Source organism: Portunus trituberculatus, chromosome 40, assembly GCF_017591435.1.
Source record: "Portunus trituberculatus isolate SZX2019 chromosome 40, ASM1759143v1, whole genome shotgun sequence".
In the NCBI taxonomy this organism is placed as follows: Eukaryota; Metazoa; Arthropoda; class Malacostraca; order Decapoda; family Portunidae; genus Portunus; species Portunus trituberculatus.
This window is the reverse complement of record NC_059294.1, coordinates 22,895,610-22,915,267: the sequence shown is the minus strand read 5'-3', so window position 1 is coordinate 22,915,267 and position 19,658 is coordinate 22,895,610. Positions and strand designations below refer to the sequence as shown.

General features: G+C 35.1%; 1 protein-coding gene across 1 annotated transcript; it reads left to right on the top strand.

The window, feature by feature from the left end:
• The first annotated feature begins 292 nt into the window (after positions 1-292).
• Positions 293-17,953, top strand: LOC123515906 (zinc finger CCCH domain-containing protein 14-like). Its single transcript, XM_045274798.1, has 17 exons — positions 293-419; positions 2,109-2,151; positions 2,454-2,651; positions 3,884-4,468; positions 5,096-5,418; positions 5,707-5,910; positions 6,280-6,456; positions 8,302-8,370; positions 9,437-9,592; positions 9,814-10,165; positions 10,558-10,672; positions 11,222-11,357; positions 12,228-12,378; positions 12,477-12,561; positions 13,792-13,922; positions 15,003-15,109; positions 15,486-17,953. Exons 1-17 carry the CDS (start codon positions 381-383, stop codon positions 15,675-15,677), a joined length of 3,063 nt encoding a protein of 1,020 aa, XP_045130733.1. The 5' UTR covers positions 293-380; the 3' UTR covers positions 15,678-17,953.
• The last annotated feature ends 1,705 nt before the right edge of the window (positions 17,954-19,658 follow it).

Sequence of the window (19,658 nt, the reverse complement as noted above, 5' to 3'; positions counted from 1 at the left end):
CTTCACATACAAAATAATGATAAATTGAGCTTTAACTAAATTGTAAAACGATTTCGTTACATAGTGCAACGCTATATCAGGCTAAGATAACATATATATAAAAAAAAAAAAGAAAACCAATAAGCATACGGTAAATAGACGGAATTCCCTACTTTTATGTGGTCGTCGTCATAGTCATCGTTGATCATTTAAGTAAATAAAAAGTGTCTTATTTGTTTTAGTTCTGTACGCACCAATAAAACAACAAATTATTACTAAAAATAAGAAACGTTTTTAATTGTCACCCCGAGCAAGACGGGAGGAGCCAGCTGACGGCCGGCATGTGACGTCACTAGCGGCTTGTTTACGGTAAGGGACGAGGACATAAGGCCAGAACAACCATGGAGGGTGTAGCGTCCGAGGTCAGCTTGAAAATACGGGTGAGTGTGCTGTGTACAATTCCTCAATAATGACAACCCAGTATAGGGCCTTGAGTTGTGAGGTGTTTCAGTTTAGCCAGGTGTAAATGGCCGTAGTTTTATAATGAGCGTATCCTGGTGCACCAGTGACGTGTGGTGGTGGCGAGGTAGAGTGATACATCATACCTGTGACTAGTTTGACTGATAAGAAATACACTGACTGCTGCAGTTGTTATTTGTGTGATGAACTCATTCAGTAATAGTAATGATGACAATCGTTTGAGTTACGTACTTGTCAAACCCTGCAGCACTTATCATTCACTCCTCTCACTAACCAGCTACATCATAATTTGTTTTAGTTTAAAGATACGCTTCATGAAAAGATCATTCTAAACAACAGGACTGCATCATGCTGATTTTAAGTGTTGACTCTTGTAGCTCTACACAAAGTTTCATAATCACATCATGCAACTTAATCTGACTTAATTTTTAGACATAACACAGCATATCACATTGACTGCAATACAAATTAAGATTTCAAACTATATTGGTGTTTTTTTTGCCAATGATTTTCTTTATGTATGCGTATCTGATAGTTACTACAAAATGTTACTCATGCGCTTCATGTGGTCGTACTATATAATAAAGTTTTGACATTTAAGGGGTCATGTCTCTTTGATGCTCTCCTGATTGTCATGAATCTAGTATAAGAGAATCTTAAGGTTTACAAAAATTAAATTTGAGTATATCCTGTACCTATATTGTGTTGATTTCATTCAAACTTTTACAATCAACTTAGTTTTCAGAACCATATTAAAAAAAAAAAAGATTTCTATTCTAATTTATTTTCTTTTATATATATTTGTAAGAAGAAAAACCAGCTAAAATTAACAAGATTTGATATTAGAAATAAAGCCCACTGAAGTGCCAGTCCCTGAACAGAGTCAAGGGAGTTAGTCAAAAGAGTGGGATAAATATCTTAAAACTTCCCTCTTAAATAAGTTCAGGTCATAGACAGATGGAACTACAGAAGCATGCAGGAAGTTCCAGAGTTTATCAGAAAAAGGGGTGAATTACTGAGAGTACTGGTTAACTAACACTTGCATTAGAAAGATAGACGGAATAGGAGTGAGAGAAAGAAGAATCATGTGCAATAACACCATGGGAGGAGGGAAGGCATGCAGTTTGTTCTACCACAGCAGCAATAGAACAGTTGGAGAGGAAACTTGAGATGAAGTTTCAGAGAGAAGGATAGAAGCTGTAGGAGGGTAGTTCAAATGTAAAAGCTTTGTGCCAGACTTTATTAAAAAGCTTTTGATATGTATAAGGGAACAGCAAAAGTTTCACCAAAATCTTTAAAAGACGATGACCATGACTCCGTAAAGAAACCCAAAGATCATTAGTAGAGCAGCTCTGACAAAAATCATGCTGGTGATCAGATAGAAGATTATAGACTGAATGTTTTAAATTTTTCTGTTGAGGATAAGTTAAAAAAATTAAAATAAAGAGGAAATTAAATCAATAGGACAGTAGATTAAAGGATTAGAATGATCAGCCTTTTTAGGAACTGACTGAGTTAGGTAAACTTCCAGCAAGAAGGAAAGGTAGAAGTTGAGGGACAGAATTTAAAGAGTTTGACCAGGCAAGGTGCATACAGTGTCTTTGTCATTGGATGTTACATGTTTAATTAATTTCTTCTTAAAATTCCAGTCTGCAATTAAAGCCAAGCTTGTTGAACTGGGAACCTATGTAGGTAAGTACTTATAGTCATGTCTGTTTGGTACTTAATTCATTACATACTTTACATTATATTTTCGTTGGGCTGGTTTTAGTCCTCACTCATTCTTGTCTTATAAGAAAAAAAAATGAGGTTAATGTCTCACGTCTGGATCACTGTGGAAATAGTATAGAAGAAAGATTTACATGCTCTGATCATGGCTTGTAATGTTTTAATCATGGCATTTTAATTTTTACTCTCTTATTACTTCGATTATGTTAGTATTGGCTTCTTTGTTACTTATTGGTTAAAGGCTAATTTTGTACTTTGTAATTTAGATGAAGAACTCCCAGACTATATCATGGTGCTGGTTGCCAATAAGAAAACAAAAGACCAGATGGATGACGACCTGAGTCTGTTTTTGGGTCATAACACAGAACGCTTTACATCTTGGCTCCACCATGTCCTGCAGAAGCTCAATGCTGCTGCACTCTTACAAGGCACTGGACCTACCACAGAGCCAGGAAGAAGTAAAGGTGAGATATTTTAATGTGGAAAATAGTCAAACTTTTCCGTTCATATTAGTGGAATCCTCAAGACATAATAGATTTTTCTGCATTATATTGCATTATAATATTATAGTTGTATCAGTTACACACACACAAAAAAAAAATAGAAAATTAAAATAATTGATAAAAAAATAGATGGAATAAAAAATGTGATAGAGTTAGAAAAGCTAAGTATAATGAGAGACAAAAGAAAAAATACTATTATGTAAAGGTGAGAAAGAAGGGAAGAATGAATTGCGATGATGTATATAACTTCATGAAAACATTGAGGAAAAATAGGTGATTTTTATTGTAGAGGTATAAGAAAAGGAGGTAAATATTTGAATGGACACAAGAAGTCATAGAGAGATGTTTGAATAGCTTAAAATACAACATTCCCATAAGAAATAGTGGAAGAGTTGACAGAAACTATAAAGTGTACATCAGTTAAATGAAAGACTGGGTAGGTATATAGATAGAGTAAACCCTCACTATAACGAACCAATTGGGGGAAAAGGCCTAACGTTATAACCGAAAGTTAGTTGTATCCAAGGGTCGGTAATCCATCTTTTATAACGACCTAAATTCTCTATATCAGATAAGTCATTCGGTCATGTGTCAAGCTAGTCAATGCCGCCAAGCCCAGGAGTGTTTTGTTTACCTTCCCGAATTCCACACATCCACAAGAATAAACTGTAATTACTGGACGAATGCTGGGTGTAGACTGAGGCAGCGAGCCGAGCGGGGGTGCGGGGCCACGAGGCTGTGTGATGCTAACTGCTCCTCACGCGCCGAACTGAGTTCGCTACTTACTGGACCGAATTCGCTATATCAGAGGATTGTTCGGCCAGTATAATGCAGTCGTTATATCCAAAAATCATTATAGAGAGGTTCGGTATAGCGAGTGTTTACTGTATAATGGTAAAACTAATCAAGTTCAACTCATATTTATATATACCACATTGATAGACTAGGTAGAGAAGCTGGATGCACACACATAAACTAGTGTTGTATAGGCATTTACCAATTCTATTCACTCAACACACCTCACTCATATACTACAAAGTGATAAGATACAAAACACTATATATATAATCTTTGGAAGCAATTTAGTTATTGAAGTTATAATGAACACTCAAAGACAACAGTTTATTTGATTTCTATCAAAATTTTTCTCTTGTTGAATATTTTGCCTTGTTTTGATGCTTCTCCTATTGCAGTTACTCCACAAGAAGAAGCCAAGAAGAAAGAATCTGAGGATGAAAAGAGGAAAGAGAAAGAGAAAGAGGAGGAAAAGAGAAAAGAACGTGAAGAAGAGAAGAAACGACTAAAAGCAGAAGAGACAAAGAGACTGAAAGAAGAGGAAAAAAGAAAAGGTAAAGAGAAGGAGAAAACAGAACGTAAGAGGAAGTCAAGTGAGAGGAAATCAGGTGAGAAGAAAGAGAAGAAACTAAAAAAGTCAGAATCACCAACTTCTCCAGAAAAAATCACAAAAGATAAGAGACTTGTGAGTGAGGTAGTCAAGCCTATCAAGGTTAAAGAGGTGCCAAAGGAGAAAGAAAAGCCCAAACCTCCACCACCAAAAGAGGACCCATTATGCAGTTATGAGAAGAGCATTCCAGCTGCAGCAGAGGTGGCCCCAGTGCAGTCAAGCTTGGATGTGTCCCTCAAGAAGATTAAGCCTCTGGTAAGGGGTAAGATTTCCTCTGCAGATATCTTCCGAGCAGAGAGTCAGGCTGAGCAGAAGAAGGAAGAGGAGGAGGAAGAGTTGGAGGAAGACCTGCTGGTGCTTAGAGCAGATGTTGGTAAGTTTGATGCTGGTTTGTCTTGCTCTTTTCTCTTTCACTGTAGTATTAGTTGTATTAATTCTTATGGTCAGTTTATGATATACAGTACTTAATGTTTGCAGGTAATGGTATTTAGAGATTTAGATTGGCTTTATAAGATAGAGAAGCATTTGTAAGAATGTAAGATGAGACTATTAGAGTATATTAATTTTGGAAGAATCAACTAAGACTGATGGTTAATTGATAGTTGTAAAAATGAAAGTTAAGAGTATGGATGCACAAAGATTGAAAGCAAGCAAAAAATATAGGGAGAATTTATGAATTTCACATAGAAAGATGTAGAAAAGTGTATGAAGGTAAAAATAGAGTAAGATTGTAAATACTGTGAAGAGAGATGGAAGAGGAATGGAATACATTTTAGGAAGTTGTTGGGTATTTTTTGTAAAAAAGGTATACAAGTATTTCAGTAGAGGGAATTAATTGGTATAGCTTTAGAAAAAAATTAACTATTAAAGCTTTGAGAAATATTGTGGAAGTATGTGATGTATTAGTATTTGATTTGATTTTAAGAACAAGGGAAAGACATTATTGAAGTTAATGCTGATGTTGAGGTAATGATACTCATTATACTGGCCATGCACACAGATGAATTAGGTCTGGAGCTGGAGGATGAGCCCACCCCTAGGAAGAGTAAGCAAGAGCAGATTCACAGGGCAGTCCAGCTCAGAGCAGATGGGAAGCAGGAGAGCAAAGTAGAGGCAAAGGTGGCTTCTAAGGCAGAGGCAAAGGTGGTTTCTAAGGCAGAGGCAAAGGAAAAGGCTGACCACAGGGACAAAATAGAATTAAGAGAAAAAGTAGACTACAAAGAAAAGACAAAGCCAAAATCTGAACTTGCTCCTCCTCGAATCTCAGCCAAAGAGAGACTAGGAGGCTTAGTTGCTCCTAGACCTGGGGCATCTCGAGACAAGGTATGACTGCTCTGAGGCAAAACATTTCTTTCTGTTTTTTGTTTGTTTGTTGTACAATCAAATGTAGATTTACTTTGTTGAAAAATCTTAATTCATAATTACTATGTTCTTTTTACAAAATCAAATACGTAAAGTGAAATTAATCTGGGCAGAATTTACATATGTTTTCAGCATCATATTACTAAAGTAAAATTTCTTACCACATGGAAATGAAAACTGTATATCAGTATATCAGTAACATTACACCACATGGAAATAAACACTGTACATCATTTATTCTTCTTTCAGCCCTCAGTCTTAGATCGCCTTGGCAGCAGCACCAGTGGAAAGCATATGATTAATTTACGGGAAGAATCTAGTGGTCCCATGCGGCCAGAGTCATCTGGTGCGCACAGCCAAGGAGTGGCAAGAGTTGTGTCAAGTGCCATCACGTCAGCTCATAGATCTGTGTGTGTGCTGCCGTCTTCAAATTCGTCTGGCAAGAAGTTAGAGGTTAGTGAAAATAACAAGACTACCATCATCAAAGCTCCTCACTATCATTAGTATCTATCCATCATCATTAATAACTAGGGTGGGAATCTGCATACCTGCATGTGATCATGTCAAAAACAGTAGTTGAGAATGCACCATCAATAGGATGAGTGCTGCTTAAGAAATGTTTACCTTTGCACTTTAACTTTCATGCCCCACATGTTACAGTATTGCCACTTTAGGAAAAAATAGAAAATGTAAAGATTGTAGTAGTTGGTTTCCAACTTTACAGATGTGTCTTTTCATTAATATATTTTAACTGAATTGAAACAAAATGTAATACAGTATGATTTTGCTTGGAAACTTTTCTAACATAAGAAATTTATGCAGGCACGAGTGAGACCTCTCATGTCAAGGCAAATAGAATCTAGTCATGTTGGTGTAAGCCGAGGAGTGTCAGAAGAAGCCACAGCTAGTAGTGATGAACATGTGAGAGAGAGCATCAGTCGTCCCTCTGGGAGAGTAGTCTCAGCCGTAGGAGCAGTCTTGAAGCGAACACACTCTCAGGTAGGTGTTGATATTGAGAAGAAGCATTTTACTACCTTTTTTTTTTTTTATCAATTTTTATCTATATCTACTTGCTTATATCTGATACCAGTGCTTAAGAATTAGAGGATGGTCATTTTTGCATCTCTCTCTCTTGCACTAATCCTTTCTATTCTTCTGCTTATGTATTTTAGACTTTATTCTCTTTTCATTGAAAGTGAAATGCACCTTTTTACTCTCTCTCTCTCTCTCTCTCTCTCTCTCTCTCTCTCTCTCTCTCTCTCTCTCTCTCTCTCTCTCTCTCTCTCTCTCTCTCTCTCTCTCTCTCTCTCTCTCTCTATATATATATATATATATATATATATATATATATATATATATATATATATATATATATAATTTTTGTTTAACATCTGCATTTTCCACAAATGGTGCTCTTGTGCCATGTGTTCTTCTATTCCCAACAAATGCATAACCTCCATCACACACTCCTTCCACCTTTTCTTTGGCCTTCATACTGGCTGAGGGCATCCAACCCTCACCTCCTCCACCTCCCGCTGGCCTTCTCATGTGTCCAGACCATCTCAGTCTTCCCTTCCTCAGCTCAGCAGAGAGATCTTTAACTCCACATACTTCCACTACCTCCTGTCTTGCCACCTCACTCGTGCTCACTTCCACTCACTTCCATATATATATATATATATATATATATATATATATATATATATATATATATATATATATATATATATATATATATATATATATATATATATATATATATATATATATATATATATATATATATATATATATATATATATATATATATATATATATATATATATATATATATATATATATATATATGGAAGTGAGTGGAAGTGAGCACGAGTGAGGTGGCAAGACAGGAGGTAGTGGAAGTATGTGGAGTTAAAGATCTCTCTGCTGAGCTAAGGAAGGGAAGACTGAGATGGTTTGACATGATGTGTTTTCATGTTTATTCTGCTGACTACTTGGTGCTTTTATACATCTTCAGAAACTGATGTGAGGATTGAAATAGTGAAGACTGTGGCCATTAATCTTTTGACCTCTATAGACCCTTCCTAATGTAAATAGAATAGTTTAATCATACTCAAAACGCGTGGTAAAAAATGTCCCAGCTCTGAATGTTTTGTATCAAATATATATATATATATATATATATATATATATATATATATATATATATATATATATATATATATATATATATATATATGTATATTTGATACAAAATATTCAGAGCTGGGATGTATTTTTACCACGCGTTTTGAGTATGATTAAACTATTTTATTTACATTATGAAGGGTCTATAGAGGTCAAAAGATTAATGGCCACAGTCTTCACTATTTCAATCCTCACATCAGTTTCTGAAGATGTATAAAAGCACCAAGTAGTCAGCAGAATAAACATGAAAACACGTCATGGTATCGAAGGGGTTAAGGCCAAAGTGATGATATATATGGAAATAAAAACATGATGGTTTTTGTTGAATGGTGGTTGACAGATTACCATCTTGTCTCTCGGTAAAAATCAACCATATTGATGAATTTTTGGTACTATACTGGTGCAAAATATTGCTGCAGAAATAGCTTGCAAATCAAAATGTGTTTTTTATTAATTGCCAATACATGTTTGACTTGTTTCTTTTATATGGCCTATGTTACAATTTGAGAATATTTCCAGTATTTAAAAGCAACTTACTTCTGCTATGTACATTTTAGTTATGCTGTCAAAGAATGACAAAATTTTTTAACTTATACTCACTTGATATGACAGCATATTAGTGATGTTAGTAACAGCATCACCTTTGCTTACTCTCAGGCTGACTCTGATGATGAGGAGTATGATCCTAAGAAGCCAGGTCTGAGTGGTGTGGCCAGCAAAGTTGAGGTAAGTGATTAAATCATCATTATCGCATTTTTGTTGCATGATGTTTTTCTAATCATATTGTATTTTTATGTTTTAAGATCAAGGAAATACAAGCATAGTAAAACTATAATTCTTGCAAGTTTTCAGTTACTTAGTTACATACTGTACTTCTTTTATCTTACCAAAGTGCAAGTGATGTGACATTAGTTAATCATGGATTGCCTTTCATCTCTCCTATATGGCATCTTGACCAGGTTCACAGTGCTCCATCATATATTAAATACAGTGGAGATTCAGTACTTGAACTTAATGCGTTCCAAATGGCTATTTGAGTATAAAAAAATTTGACTGTTGATACCTATAAATCAGGTAATTTGTTCTGATCTGAGCAAAATCTCATGTTTATAAAAAATTTCAATGTATTTTTTTATGTAATATGATTTTGTACATACTGTAAGTGAAAGCTGGTGATGGATAACGTAGAAGAGGAGGGGAGAAGGGTGGGGGGGAGGATGGAGGTTGTTAGAGGATGAGTTACCATCCATGAAAACATTTGTTATTTTTCTCCTTGTGAACCCAGTAGTGGAGGGCTATTTCACTAACACTTGCACTCACTAGATTCCTTATTTTCACCACTAATCTTTGGTGCCATTATAAGTTTGTAAATGGAAAACTACAGAACGCAGAAGAATATTGTTTTTTTCAAGACTGCTGCAGGACTACAGTAGGGATGCACACTGGCGGCTGCAGGGAGGGAGAGGACAGAGCTTTGTTTACAACCATGTGTGCAGTTGTTTGATTACCAAATATTTTCAGCACTATTAAGCCTTTGGTGTTAATGTAAATTTATAAATGAAAAACAACAGACAGAAGGCATGAGAATGTTATTCTGATGACTGCGGCAGCACAACTGGTGGAGGGGGGATGGAGAGATCAGGGAGCCTTTGTTTACTCCCTGTCATTGAATGTTTTTCCATTCCATTAGCTCTCAGGATGTGTCCCAAAAACTGTAACACCAGCATAGACTGCTATGCACTCACAATTATGTAAATGATGCAGTAACCAAGCTTTCTTCTTATATTGTCAGGTAACACCACGTCCTAGGCGGCCTCGAGCCATCCAGGCCAACACAGCTCTCATTCTGCGGGCCATGGCTGATGCACACAAGTCTGTCAACAGGCCATCACATCACACAAGAGAAAGAGAAAAGGTGGAAAAACAGAAACCAAGGAAAAAGCATAAGGTTAGCAGGGTTTGTTTATTTCATTGCATTCTGTCAGTGTTATCTCATCAAGTCTAGTTCATTGAGAAGCTGCATACTGATATTCAGCACTATATAAATTTTGTATTCATTTATATACTTGCTGGAATTGAAAGACTATTACCTCATGGAATTAGGAACTAATAATGTTCTTTGTATAATTTTTATGTTAATGAAGTGGTAAACCTATTTATTCTTTTCAGGGTGAACTTTTCAGTCGCAGCTACAGGAAAAGAGAGGAGGCAGCAAGACAGAAAGGTAGCTCTGACTCACATATGGAGACACAAGAGGCAGTCACAATTCGCAAAATAGCAATCACAGTTCCCAATGCAACACATAAAGAGGGTGAGAAACAGGCAAAGCAAGAGAAGAAAAAGGAAGAAGATGAAGAGGAGGCAATGGAAGAGGATGAGGAAGAAGAGGAAGAGGAGGTTAAAGTTGCAGTTTCAGTTGCTATGAGGCCACATATTCCTGAAGCACAAATAGAAGCTTCCCCAAAGAATTCTAAAGAAGTTGCAATGGAAACTCATGAAGAGGAGAAGGCACAAGTTTCAGGTAAATAGTTCGTATTTCACTACTGGCAGTTCATGAACAATCTTAGATGTATTTGTACCTTTATACAGGATCATAAGGCTACACAAAATAAAAAAACATGTGCTCATAATTGTAAAGTTAATTACAACTTGGGAAAGAAAGATAAGATAAATTTACTTTTAAAAGTATTTTATAATCATATTGAGGGAATGGATTTAAAGTATAGAAAAATATGTAAGACAAATTTGAAAGAGGAAAGGAAGGAATGTGGAAGTTGATATTAGTATGGGCATATTTCTTTCATGACTACATTTTATCTTGAATTGTGGAAAATACAGACTGAGATAAATTGTAACCATAATAAATTCATATTTTATCAGGAAGGAAACTTTAGAGAAAAATATTTCCTTCAGATAATGATTATGGTATGGAAGAAGTGGAGGAGGTGGAGGAAGAAGTAGTAGATGAGGGCATTGAGGAGGACCAGCCACCCATCCAGCACTCTCTTCCACCAGCTATTGTAACCAGGTAAGGTGGAGAATATTAATTCTACTTACAATTGTTATATTATAGCAAAATTGAATTATTGATAGCAGGTGTGTACGTATATGGCCAACTTTGCTCTACCTAAGTTCATGGAGCATAGTATGTAACATGGTTCATAAGACTATCCTTTTTTATTAGGGACCAGATGGACTGAGAAAGTGTATGAGTGTGTGATGCTTTGTCTGGGACACCCTACATGATATTGTTGGCCTGTTGTACTGATAAGTATTATTCACTGAAGAAAAAATAAATTTGCAGCACACTTAGAAATTGACTATCACAAGACAATTGCTTGTTATAGATAATTAGAATACACAGTTTTTTTTTATATAGTTTCATATAATCAGTGTATTGTGGACCCAATAGTAACAAATGTGTAGTATTTTTCATCAGATAAGATGACATGTTACCCTTTGGACTGATTCCCACTGCTCACACTGCATGAAAGTCTGTTATGATGTGTACCACCAACAAAATCTAAAAATAGATCTTGTTTTGTTTTAATAATGTGGTAACAAAATTATGTTTCAGTGGGGAAAACACCAAGTTCATAGTGACCCTTGAGGGTGTGGATAACGAGGTATTTCCTGAGAAGGAGGAGCCCTTGAGCATCAGGTCTCGTCTAGGTGTGCGTCCACCACCAGCAGACACTGAGGAACAAGTGGAGGTGAGAAGAGCTGTGAAAGGATTCCATGAATGTTTGTTGTCATTTTTGTTAGCAAGAATAATCATCTGTATCATGCTCACTAACACATCTTACGTGTGACACCTATTCTCTCTTAGGCTGGATTCACATGGGTCACTTTATGTGGACAGTGGCCACCACAAAAAAATGGTCAAGCATAGAACCCATTCATGTATATGGCTCCACTTCATATGAGCAACTATTTTATGGCAGCTACAGAAAAAAAGTTGTGTGTTGTGGTGGGGAACCATTTTTCAAACAACATTTCTATGGGCAGCTTGAGTTGCCAATGACAGAAACCATTATTTCACATGGCACTATAAATAAACCACTATTGGCTACCACTACTCTGCCTCCTCCTGCTTTCATGCTTTCTGTCACAGCATCAAATACACCTTTCTTTGAATGGGAAGAATGACTAGAGAGTTGTTGGTAGTGGAATCTTGATCACAGAGGTGGAGAGGAGATTATCCCTTTAAAATTTGTATCTGATGGAATATATTGAAAGAATATAAAAGAATTATGATTTATGGAATGCTCTGCACAATAGTCTTCCTAACTATGGGTACACCCAGTATTTTCTGCACTTTTTGCATGTTATCTTAACAAAGAGAGCTGCTACTTCCACAAGATTCATAATGACACTGACTTCGTTTGTGGCTGCCAATTTTTTTTGTTGTGGCCTTTTTATAGATGAAAATTTTTGTAGTGACCACTGGCCACAAAAAGTGGCTTAAACAAATCCAGCTATAGAAGTTTATGTATAGTGCTATAGCTCCTTTGCAACCAGAGGCTAAATGTTACAAATATTTCTATTTACATGAACTTAAAGTAGTAAATGAATTTAACCAGGAATACATAGAAGAAGTTGAAGAATGGGAAGAAGAGGAGGAAGTACCTGAGGAGTTAAGTGTAACATCTGGAGTGCCAGTAGGTGGGCTTGTGACCGGTGTGAAGGCTCGTCTCAAGGCAGCAGCCACCCCAGCCTTGCCACTGCAACCTGGTAAGTGATTGTTGGCATATCATTCATTTAGTTGAGAATATAGAAAGAGTATTCAGATTATACATAACTATTTTCTCTATCTTCTTATTTTCTTCCAGGAGGTAGTAAAGAGAGATGCAAGTACTGGCCCTTGTGTAAGGCAGGAGAGGCTTGTATTTATCACCACCCAACTGTAACTTGCAAGTAAGTACAATATGATCCCATGTAGTGAAGCGTTGAATATCTGTAAACCTCACATAAGCATACTATTATGACTGGATTTAATTGATATTTTAAGACACTCAAAATAGCTGAAATATAAATTTTTAAATCCCCATATACAGTAGTATATTATAAAATAGTGGATAATTTCTGGAGAGGGGAAACAAATTACTCCTTATTCTTTATTTATTTGTATTTACCTCTTCCATTTGCACCAGTCCTGCTAAAAATAATAAGAATGAAAAGTAAAAGTGACCAGTCATCTTTTCCTTAAATGAAAAACACACCAGGTAGAACTAAATAAAAAAAACAGAGCAACCATATCCATTGTTACCCAAGGTTGCTAAGTCAGTATTATAAAATCTTCAATGTAAAGCATCATATTTCTAGTCATAAAGAGTTTCTTAGATTATGTTCTGTAGAGACACTGATCTTTTTAATGTTGTGAGACATCTAATGGTTAATTTGGTTTCAGATGAATTTTTGGTCGAAACATTTTTGTCTCACAAACTCTGGCAAAACCTCCTACATTACTGTTATCACAGCTTTGTTTGCTCTCAGTTATTGTCTATGATGCATATCATGTTGGAAAGAATATTCAAATGATAGTTGAGGAGTCATTAATAGATTTAGTAATAATTATAGTATATTATATCCTATTAACTCTTTGAAACTCAAGAGGTAGGGTAGAAGTAAATTCAAACAATTAAGGATCCACTTTATGAAGTTTTAATGAAATAGATCCATTTCTTAAGAAAGTGTAAGAATCACTATTCCAATACAATTTGCCGTTCATATTTGATATAATTGTACTTAACAAACTACCTGTTCAAATTTTAATTTGCAAGTCATATTTGAGAAGGTCTTGTCTTTATGATTGTTTTATCTTTAAGAATTCTTGCTTGAAATAAGAATTGAATGTCAGAAGCATTAATTTTGACCTTAAGATGCTCTCTATTTGATTTTATTTTGCCATTTTCAGGCATACATAGTTCTCATGGTTGTTTATATATATATATATATATATATATATATATATATATATATATATATATATATATATATATATATATATATATATATATATATATATATATATATATATATATATATATATATATATATATATATATATATATATATATATATATATATATATATATATATATATATATATATATGTATATGTGTGTGTGTTATTGAATATTGCAGGTCCTTCCCAGCATGTAAGTTTGGTGACAAGTGTCTCTTCATTCATCCCAACTGCCTTTATGATGGAGCATGTACCCGTATAGGTTGCCCTTACACCCATGCCAGCTCCCGCAACTTTGCCATGGTCTCAGGTATGGTTATTAATTGTGTCTTATAATAATGCACCACATCCCAGGAGGTAGATATTGTGATTCTGGTTCTTTTCAAATTAGTCACTCATTTATATCACCAATATTGCAGATAGTAAGGAAATAGAGAAAAGAGATTATAGTTGATTAATTCTTGACTACTGCTTTTAACTTCTAGACTGGCACCTCATTACACCTTGCTTAGTCAAATTCTTTCAAATTCATTCTTGTGTATCAACATCTATCTTTCCTTGTTACTAGAAGTGCCTGCATTCAACCTGTTTCTAAAGATGATCATTCAAATCCCTCAAACCCCCCATCAGATTCCCTTGATTTGCTTATCTAAAGTTTTTTAATCAATACTCAACAGGAGAATTTTTAAACATGTCACTTCACAATCTTCTATCTTATCACCTGTATAGTTTCAAGACATTTATCTTATATATTTGCCTAACCCTTCTGATCCTGTCCAGGGACCAGTACCTCAATGGGCCTTTTTTTTTCAATCGTAATTTTTGTTGCCCTTGGCTGGTTCCCGTCATTCCTACATAGATAGAAAAAAAAGTGAATATCATATTTGTGCTTCTGCCACTATTGTGCATCCAGCTCAGTCTTTGCTTCACCGGAATCTCTTTTGTAAAGTATTATGTATTGAATGAAACAATGTTTAAAAACAAATAGTTATGGCAGTGGTTTCCAAATTGGGTGTAAATTAACCCCTGGGGGTAATTTAACAATTTTCAGGGATAATTGAGACTCTGAGAGCCTTGTGTTTTAATTTAACCATATACATCAATGTTGACAACATTTGATGAAAGGATATATGCTTAGTATGGCATTTTAAATAGGGTAACAAGCTGAGAAAGTTTAGGAATCACTGAGTTATGGTATACAAATATGACATTGACAAATCTGTGATCTGTTGATATAGGAAGGTGTTCAGTGAAAGTATATCTAGGAAAGACAAGAACCTCATGACTTGTTTTGGCATTCTGCTACATAAAATTCTTTGGATGAATGAAGCTGAAGACTTTTGGTTAATGTGCAAATTGTTAATTTCAACTTTATTCTTCCCATTACCAGCTGCAGCTCAAAAACACAAGGCTGTGCCCCCAACAAGGACAACAAAGGTGAAGTGCAAGTTCTTCCCGAAGTGCACAAATTTGTCATGTCCTTTTCTTCACCCAAAAGTAAGTTTGCTGAGGAGGGCAAATTTGTTTTTATGTATTTCAATAGAGCCAATATTTGAAAGATCAGTGGTTAGAGTATGCAAAGGAACAATGCAAAATAACATGTATGCTACCACAAAGAACACAGATTGTACTTGTATAAAAGTCTGTGTAGAAAGTTTCATTGTGACTGTACTATCATTGAACTTTTAAAGGTAATAAGATGTCTTATTCGCATCAAGAACATTTTTGATGATGAGATGAGATTAAGTAACTTAACTTTCCATCATTATCCACTAAAATGAGGTTTATTGAAATATGTATATGTAGGTAAATAAATAATAATAGAAAAAATGTTTATTGTAGATTTTAACCTGAGCTTTGGGGAATTTTCCAGGCATGTTACTATGGTGCAGCATGCAAACAAGCAAACTGTCCCTTCACACACCCTGCAGTGCCCATGGGCGCCAAGCTCAAGTGGGTTGCTCCTAAGGTCTCCACCTCTCAGACTTCTGCCACCACCACCACCACCACTGCTGCAGATAGTAAGGAAATAGGGAAAAAAGAGGAAAATTTGATTAATAAATAGTGTCGTTTTGCAAGTAATTTTTGCATATATTGAAAACAAAATGTTTGTAAGAGGCTTCTTATAGACTCTGTTAAGTTATAATCTAGCAGATGATTTAGGAGCTTCTGAAATCACTCAAAGTGCTTTTTAGTCACATATGAAGTGTGAAAATTTGGGGTTTTGTTATTTGCAAAACTGCAGTAAAGCCTTTCTATATAAATATAGTTCCTTTTGGATCCTTTATTTATATTATAGAAGTGGCATACCAGAATGAACTTCTACAAGTATTTAGATGATGAATTCTGTGAAAAGTATTTGCTCCTATCTAAAGAAAATATTTAGTAATTATATAAATTATAATGCACTGCATATAGCCCTTTGGTAGGGCATGTCTATGGAAAGGCTGTGAGCTTTAAGAATGAAATGTCAAATATTCCTTTTCTTTTTTTCCAACTGGAAGTGTGTTAGTCACAGATGCCTTAGGATGTTGCTACAAGATTTGCTCCTAATGTATTATTCAATTCAATTTGGATCAGTGTTTTTGTTGTGCACTAAGGACATTAATGTATTGATGTGTAAAAATATAGTAATAAATAAGTAAACTAAAAGAAATCTTATGTACTAATCATTTTCTCAGGCCATTGTTTTTAAGGCATTGTTTCTTATCAGTAATACCCTTGTTCCTGATACATATTCTTGTTATTGTGATAGAGTGTTGATGATACCTAGCAGTATGATGACAAACTGGAATTTGACAAGTACCTGTTTTGTTGTGCAGGTATTTCTCGATTTATGCATACTTAGATTGTATGATTTTGAAATAACAAGGTAAAACACCTAATAATTTTTTCAAATTATGTGAATTATTTTGAATAATATGATGTCAAGATGCTTTGCTGGTATGGCAAATGAGATTCCGCAAAATGTTTGTATGGGTTGCTATATTGTCATCACAGCTGATCACAGCACAGAGGCGCTTCACCTCCCAGGACAGGTAGTGATGCATGATGAACATCCTCAGGAAAGTCAGTGTGTGCTGTCTTGCTGTCAGTTAGACATCATTACTATAGGAATGATGATTCTTTCTTTAATCCAGCTGAGAGGTGCACAATAGTGTTTTATATAGGATACGTGCTGCAGGGACCACAGGGTGCATGCCCGGTTACTCTCTCAGATGCAGCCCTTCCAGGAACAGATTAATCTAATATAAATTGAATCCTTTGGGGAAAATTATGTACAGTTTAGTTCAATAATCATGTTCACTTTATGTGATTTTTACATATGCGATCCCTTAAGGAACATATCCCTTGCATAAATCGAGATATCTCTGTATCTTCAACATTTACTGACTTATTGATTAAAGAATGTTCTAGGTGGAGGAAGATGTTAAGCATCTGTACTGATGTGTGTATGTAATGTCATGGACAATGATTGTAGGTGTTACCTTTAGCTGAGTGGTTAAAGTGCTAAAGTGTGCCTGCAAGTGAATGTCTCAGGTTTGATTCCTTGTGTGTGTAGGTTCAGCTTCATACTACATAGGCCTTTTGTTTCCATTGATTTTGTCAAAGTATCCCAAGGAATAACTTTATTGTGGTAGAAGCAGTAAGATTAGTTGCATAATAAGAATGAAATTCACTGCTACATTCATGATGACTGTCATGCATATTATTGTGAAGAAAAATATTTTGGTCATTAAGATTTGAGCCTGATTTTTTTTTATGCTGGTGTTAGTAAATTCCAAGAGCAAACACCAACATCTTATCTGATATTTTTTAGCTTTGCAAGTGCATTTTTAACCTCAAGGAAATAGGATGGTATTAGAATAACAAAACAAACAACATAGAAACAATATATATATATATATATATATATATATATATATATATATATATATATATATATATATATATATATATATAAATTTGTGATAGGTAAGCATGTACCAGCTAATTATAGCCAAGCTGATGTAGCTTACAATCTTTTTTCCCTGTATCATATTATAGTCTATCTTGTTTTTATAAGCCTTCTGTGTTAAAAAGAATTCATGCTAGCCCAAGCTTGATAGGCCTAGTTAGAGGCTTAGAGCATATGGAATATTTCTCAGCAAGAATAACTAGAATTGATGTTTTATGCATCAAAAAAGAAACAAAAACTTTAAGGTGATTATCATGTGAAGATGCTGTAACCTTTTGTAAACCTTGGAAATGTGATCTAAATTGGTAGCTTTTTTAATCTGCAAGTGATCTGCATTATGTATGTAAACCCATAACTCGTATTGGTAAAGGAACCTAAACATTCACTTTTATAAAACACCTCAATCTTCTCCTTACGATGATGGATATTATTTTCTGTTTGGACAGATGTGGTATGTTGGTATATAGGCATATTTTTAACGTAACTTTCAGTTTCATATAAATTGTGAATATCATTGGTGTTTTCTTGTTAGGCAGGGGAAGGACACACCAACATTCATTTGAGAAATCTTTGGTGCCTTCAGTGAGATGGCACTAACACTATGGATGAAAATGGCTTAGAAAACGAGATACATGTACTAAGAATCAGCTACATTGTTATTACATTGTAAATAGCAAAACATGTTTAAAAGATCAGGCCATGCTATCACAATGTAGTGTATGTGAGTGAGGAAGTTATCAGTGAGTTATCAGTTCTCCCTAGTGGAGTAGGTACTGCCATTGTCATTTCTGAGGGATTAGTAATGCTCTTGAAATTTTTCATTATGGATTTAATTTCTGAAATGTACAGTGAATTTTTCAGAAGTTTGTGTCATTTCTTTCCAAATAATTTTCTCTGTTTATCATAGTCTTTTAAAATAGGATCCTGCCCAGCATTATTGTTAGAATTTATTGTTATGCACATAACCTTGAAAATTCCATGTATAGGGAGCAGCTGAGGATGAAACCAGGAGAGGCTACTCAAGGTCAAACTCAAGATTCAAGTTTTGTCAATCAAATAATGACTACTAAAGCCTGAGTGAGTGCCAGTCAGTTCTGTCTTACCACTGCAGTCACACTTCATGAAACCAGAACTTTACTGTATTTGCTTTATTGTAGTTTTTTTTCCTTTAAGTTATTTTTCTCCATTATAATTTTCCCGTGCAAAGTTATTGTTTATCTTTTGATGAATTGGATATTCTCTGCCTGCAACTGGTTATTTCTTCATAAGATCTGTGTGAATTCGTCTCTCTCTCTCTCTCTCTCTCTCTCTCTCTCTCTCTCTCTAATGATGATCACAGTTACTGTACCTTATCTCTATACCTACTTCTCAATAAAAAACAAATGGATAAGAAAAATAAGCATTAAAATTAATGAATGAATAATACAAAGTGAAATGAAATTAGCTTGCGATCAATAATATAATTGTTTACCATTAGCGTTTTCTCTCTCATGCGGGTAGTGATATAAGGATCTTTATAATCCTTGGTACTGGTGTATCAAATGTTTTGAGCATGACAACATTTTATCTCAACTTTTATTTGTGCCATTACAGGTAAAGTGAAATAATGTAAGTGCATGTTGGATGATCTCGAGGCTCTTATAACTATAGTACTGTTGACTACGACCAGCCATTAGTAGAGTGAACTCGTTACAATCACCACGTACGCGGATTGCTTATGTGATGTGAGGTACTGAACGTACTTGAAACTGCGAATTTATCTCTGTGTTGTGTCTGAACCAAAGCGCTCAAGGATTATAAGGCAATGGCAGCCCTTGGCAGTGACAGAATGGAGGTAGAGAGCCTGACAGGAAGCTATGGTAAGGGGAATGTGGTAGTTTTATTTATTTATTATTTTTTTTTCTCCCCACTGCATTTACTCTTTCAAGTCAGGTATCTGTCCTGCTTTTGATACTGTAGAGCAACATTTTCCTCCGATTATTTGCCCTGCTGAGGTGAGTGTCTGAGTGATGTTAATGTTAATTGGCGTGTCTGGTTATAATACGTTATGGTCAGTTAACGAAAGAATCATTCGCCTACCAACTGCTG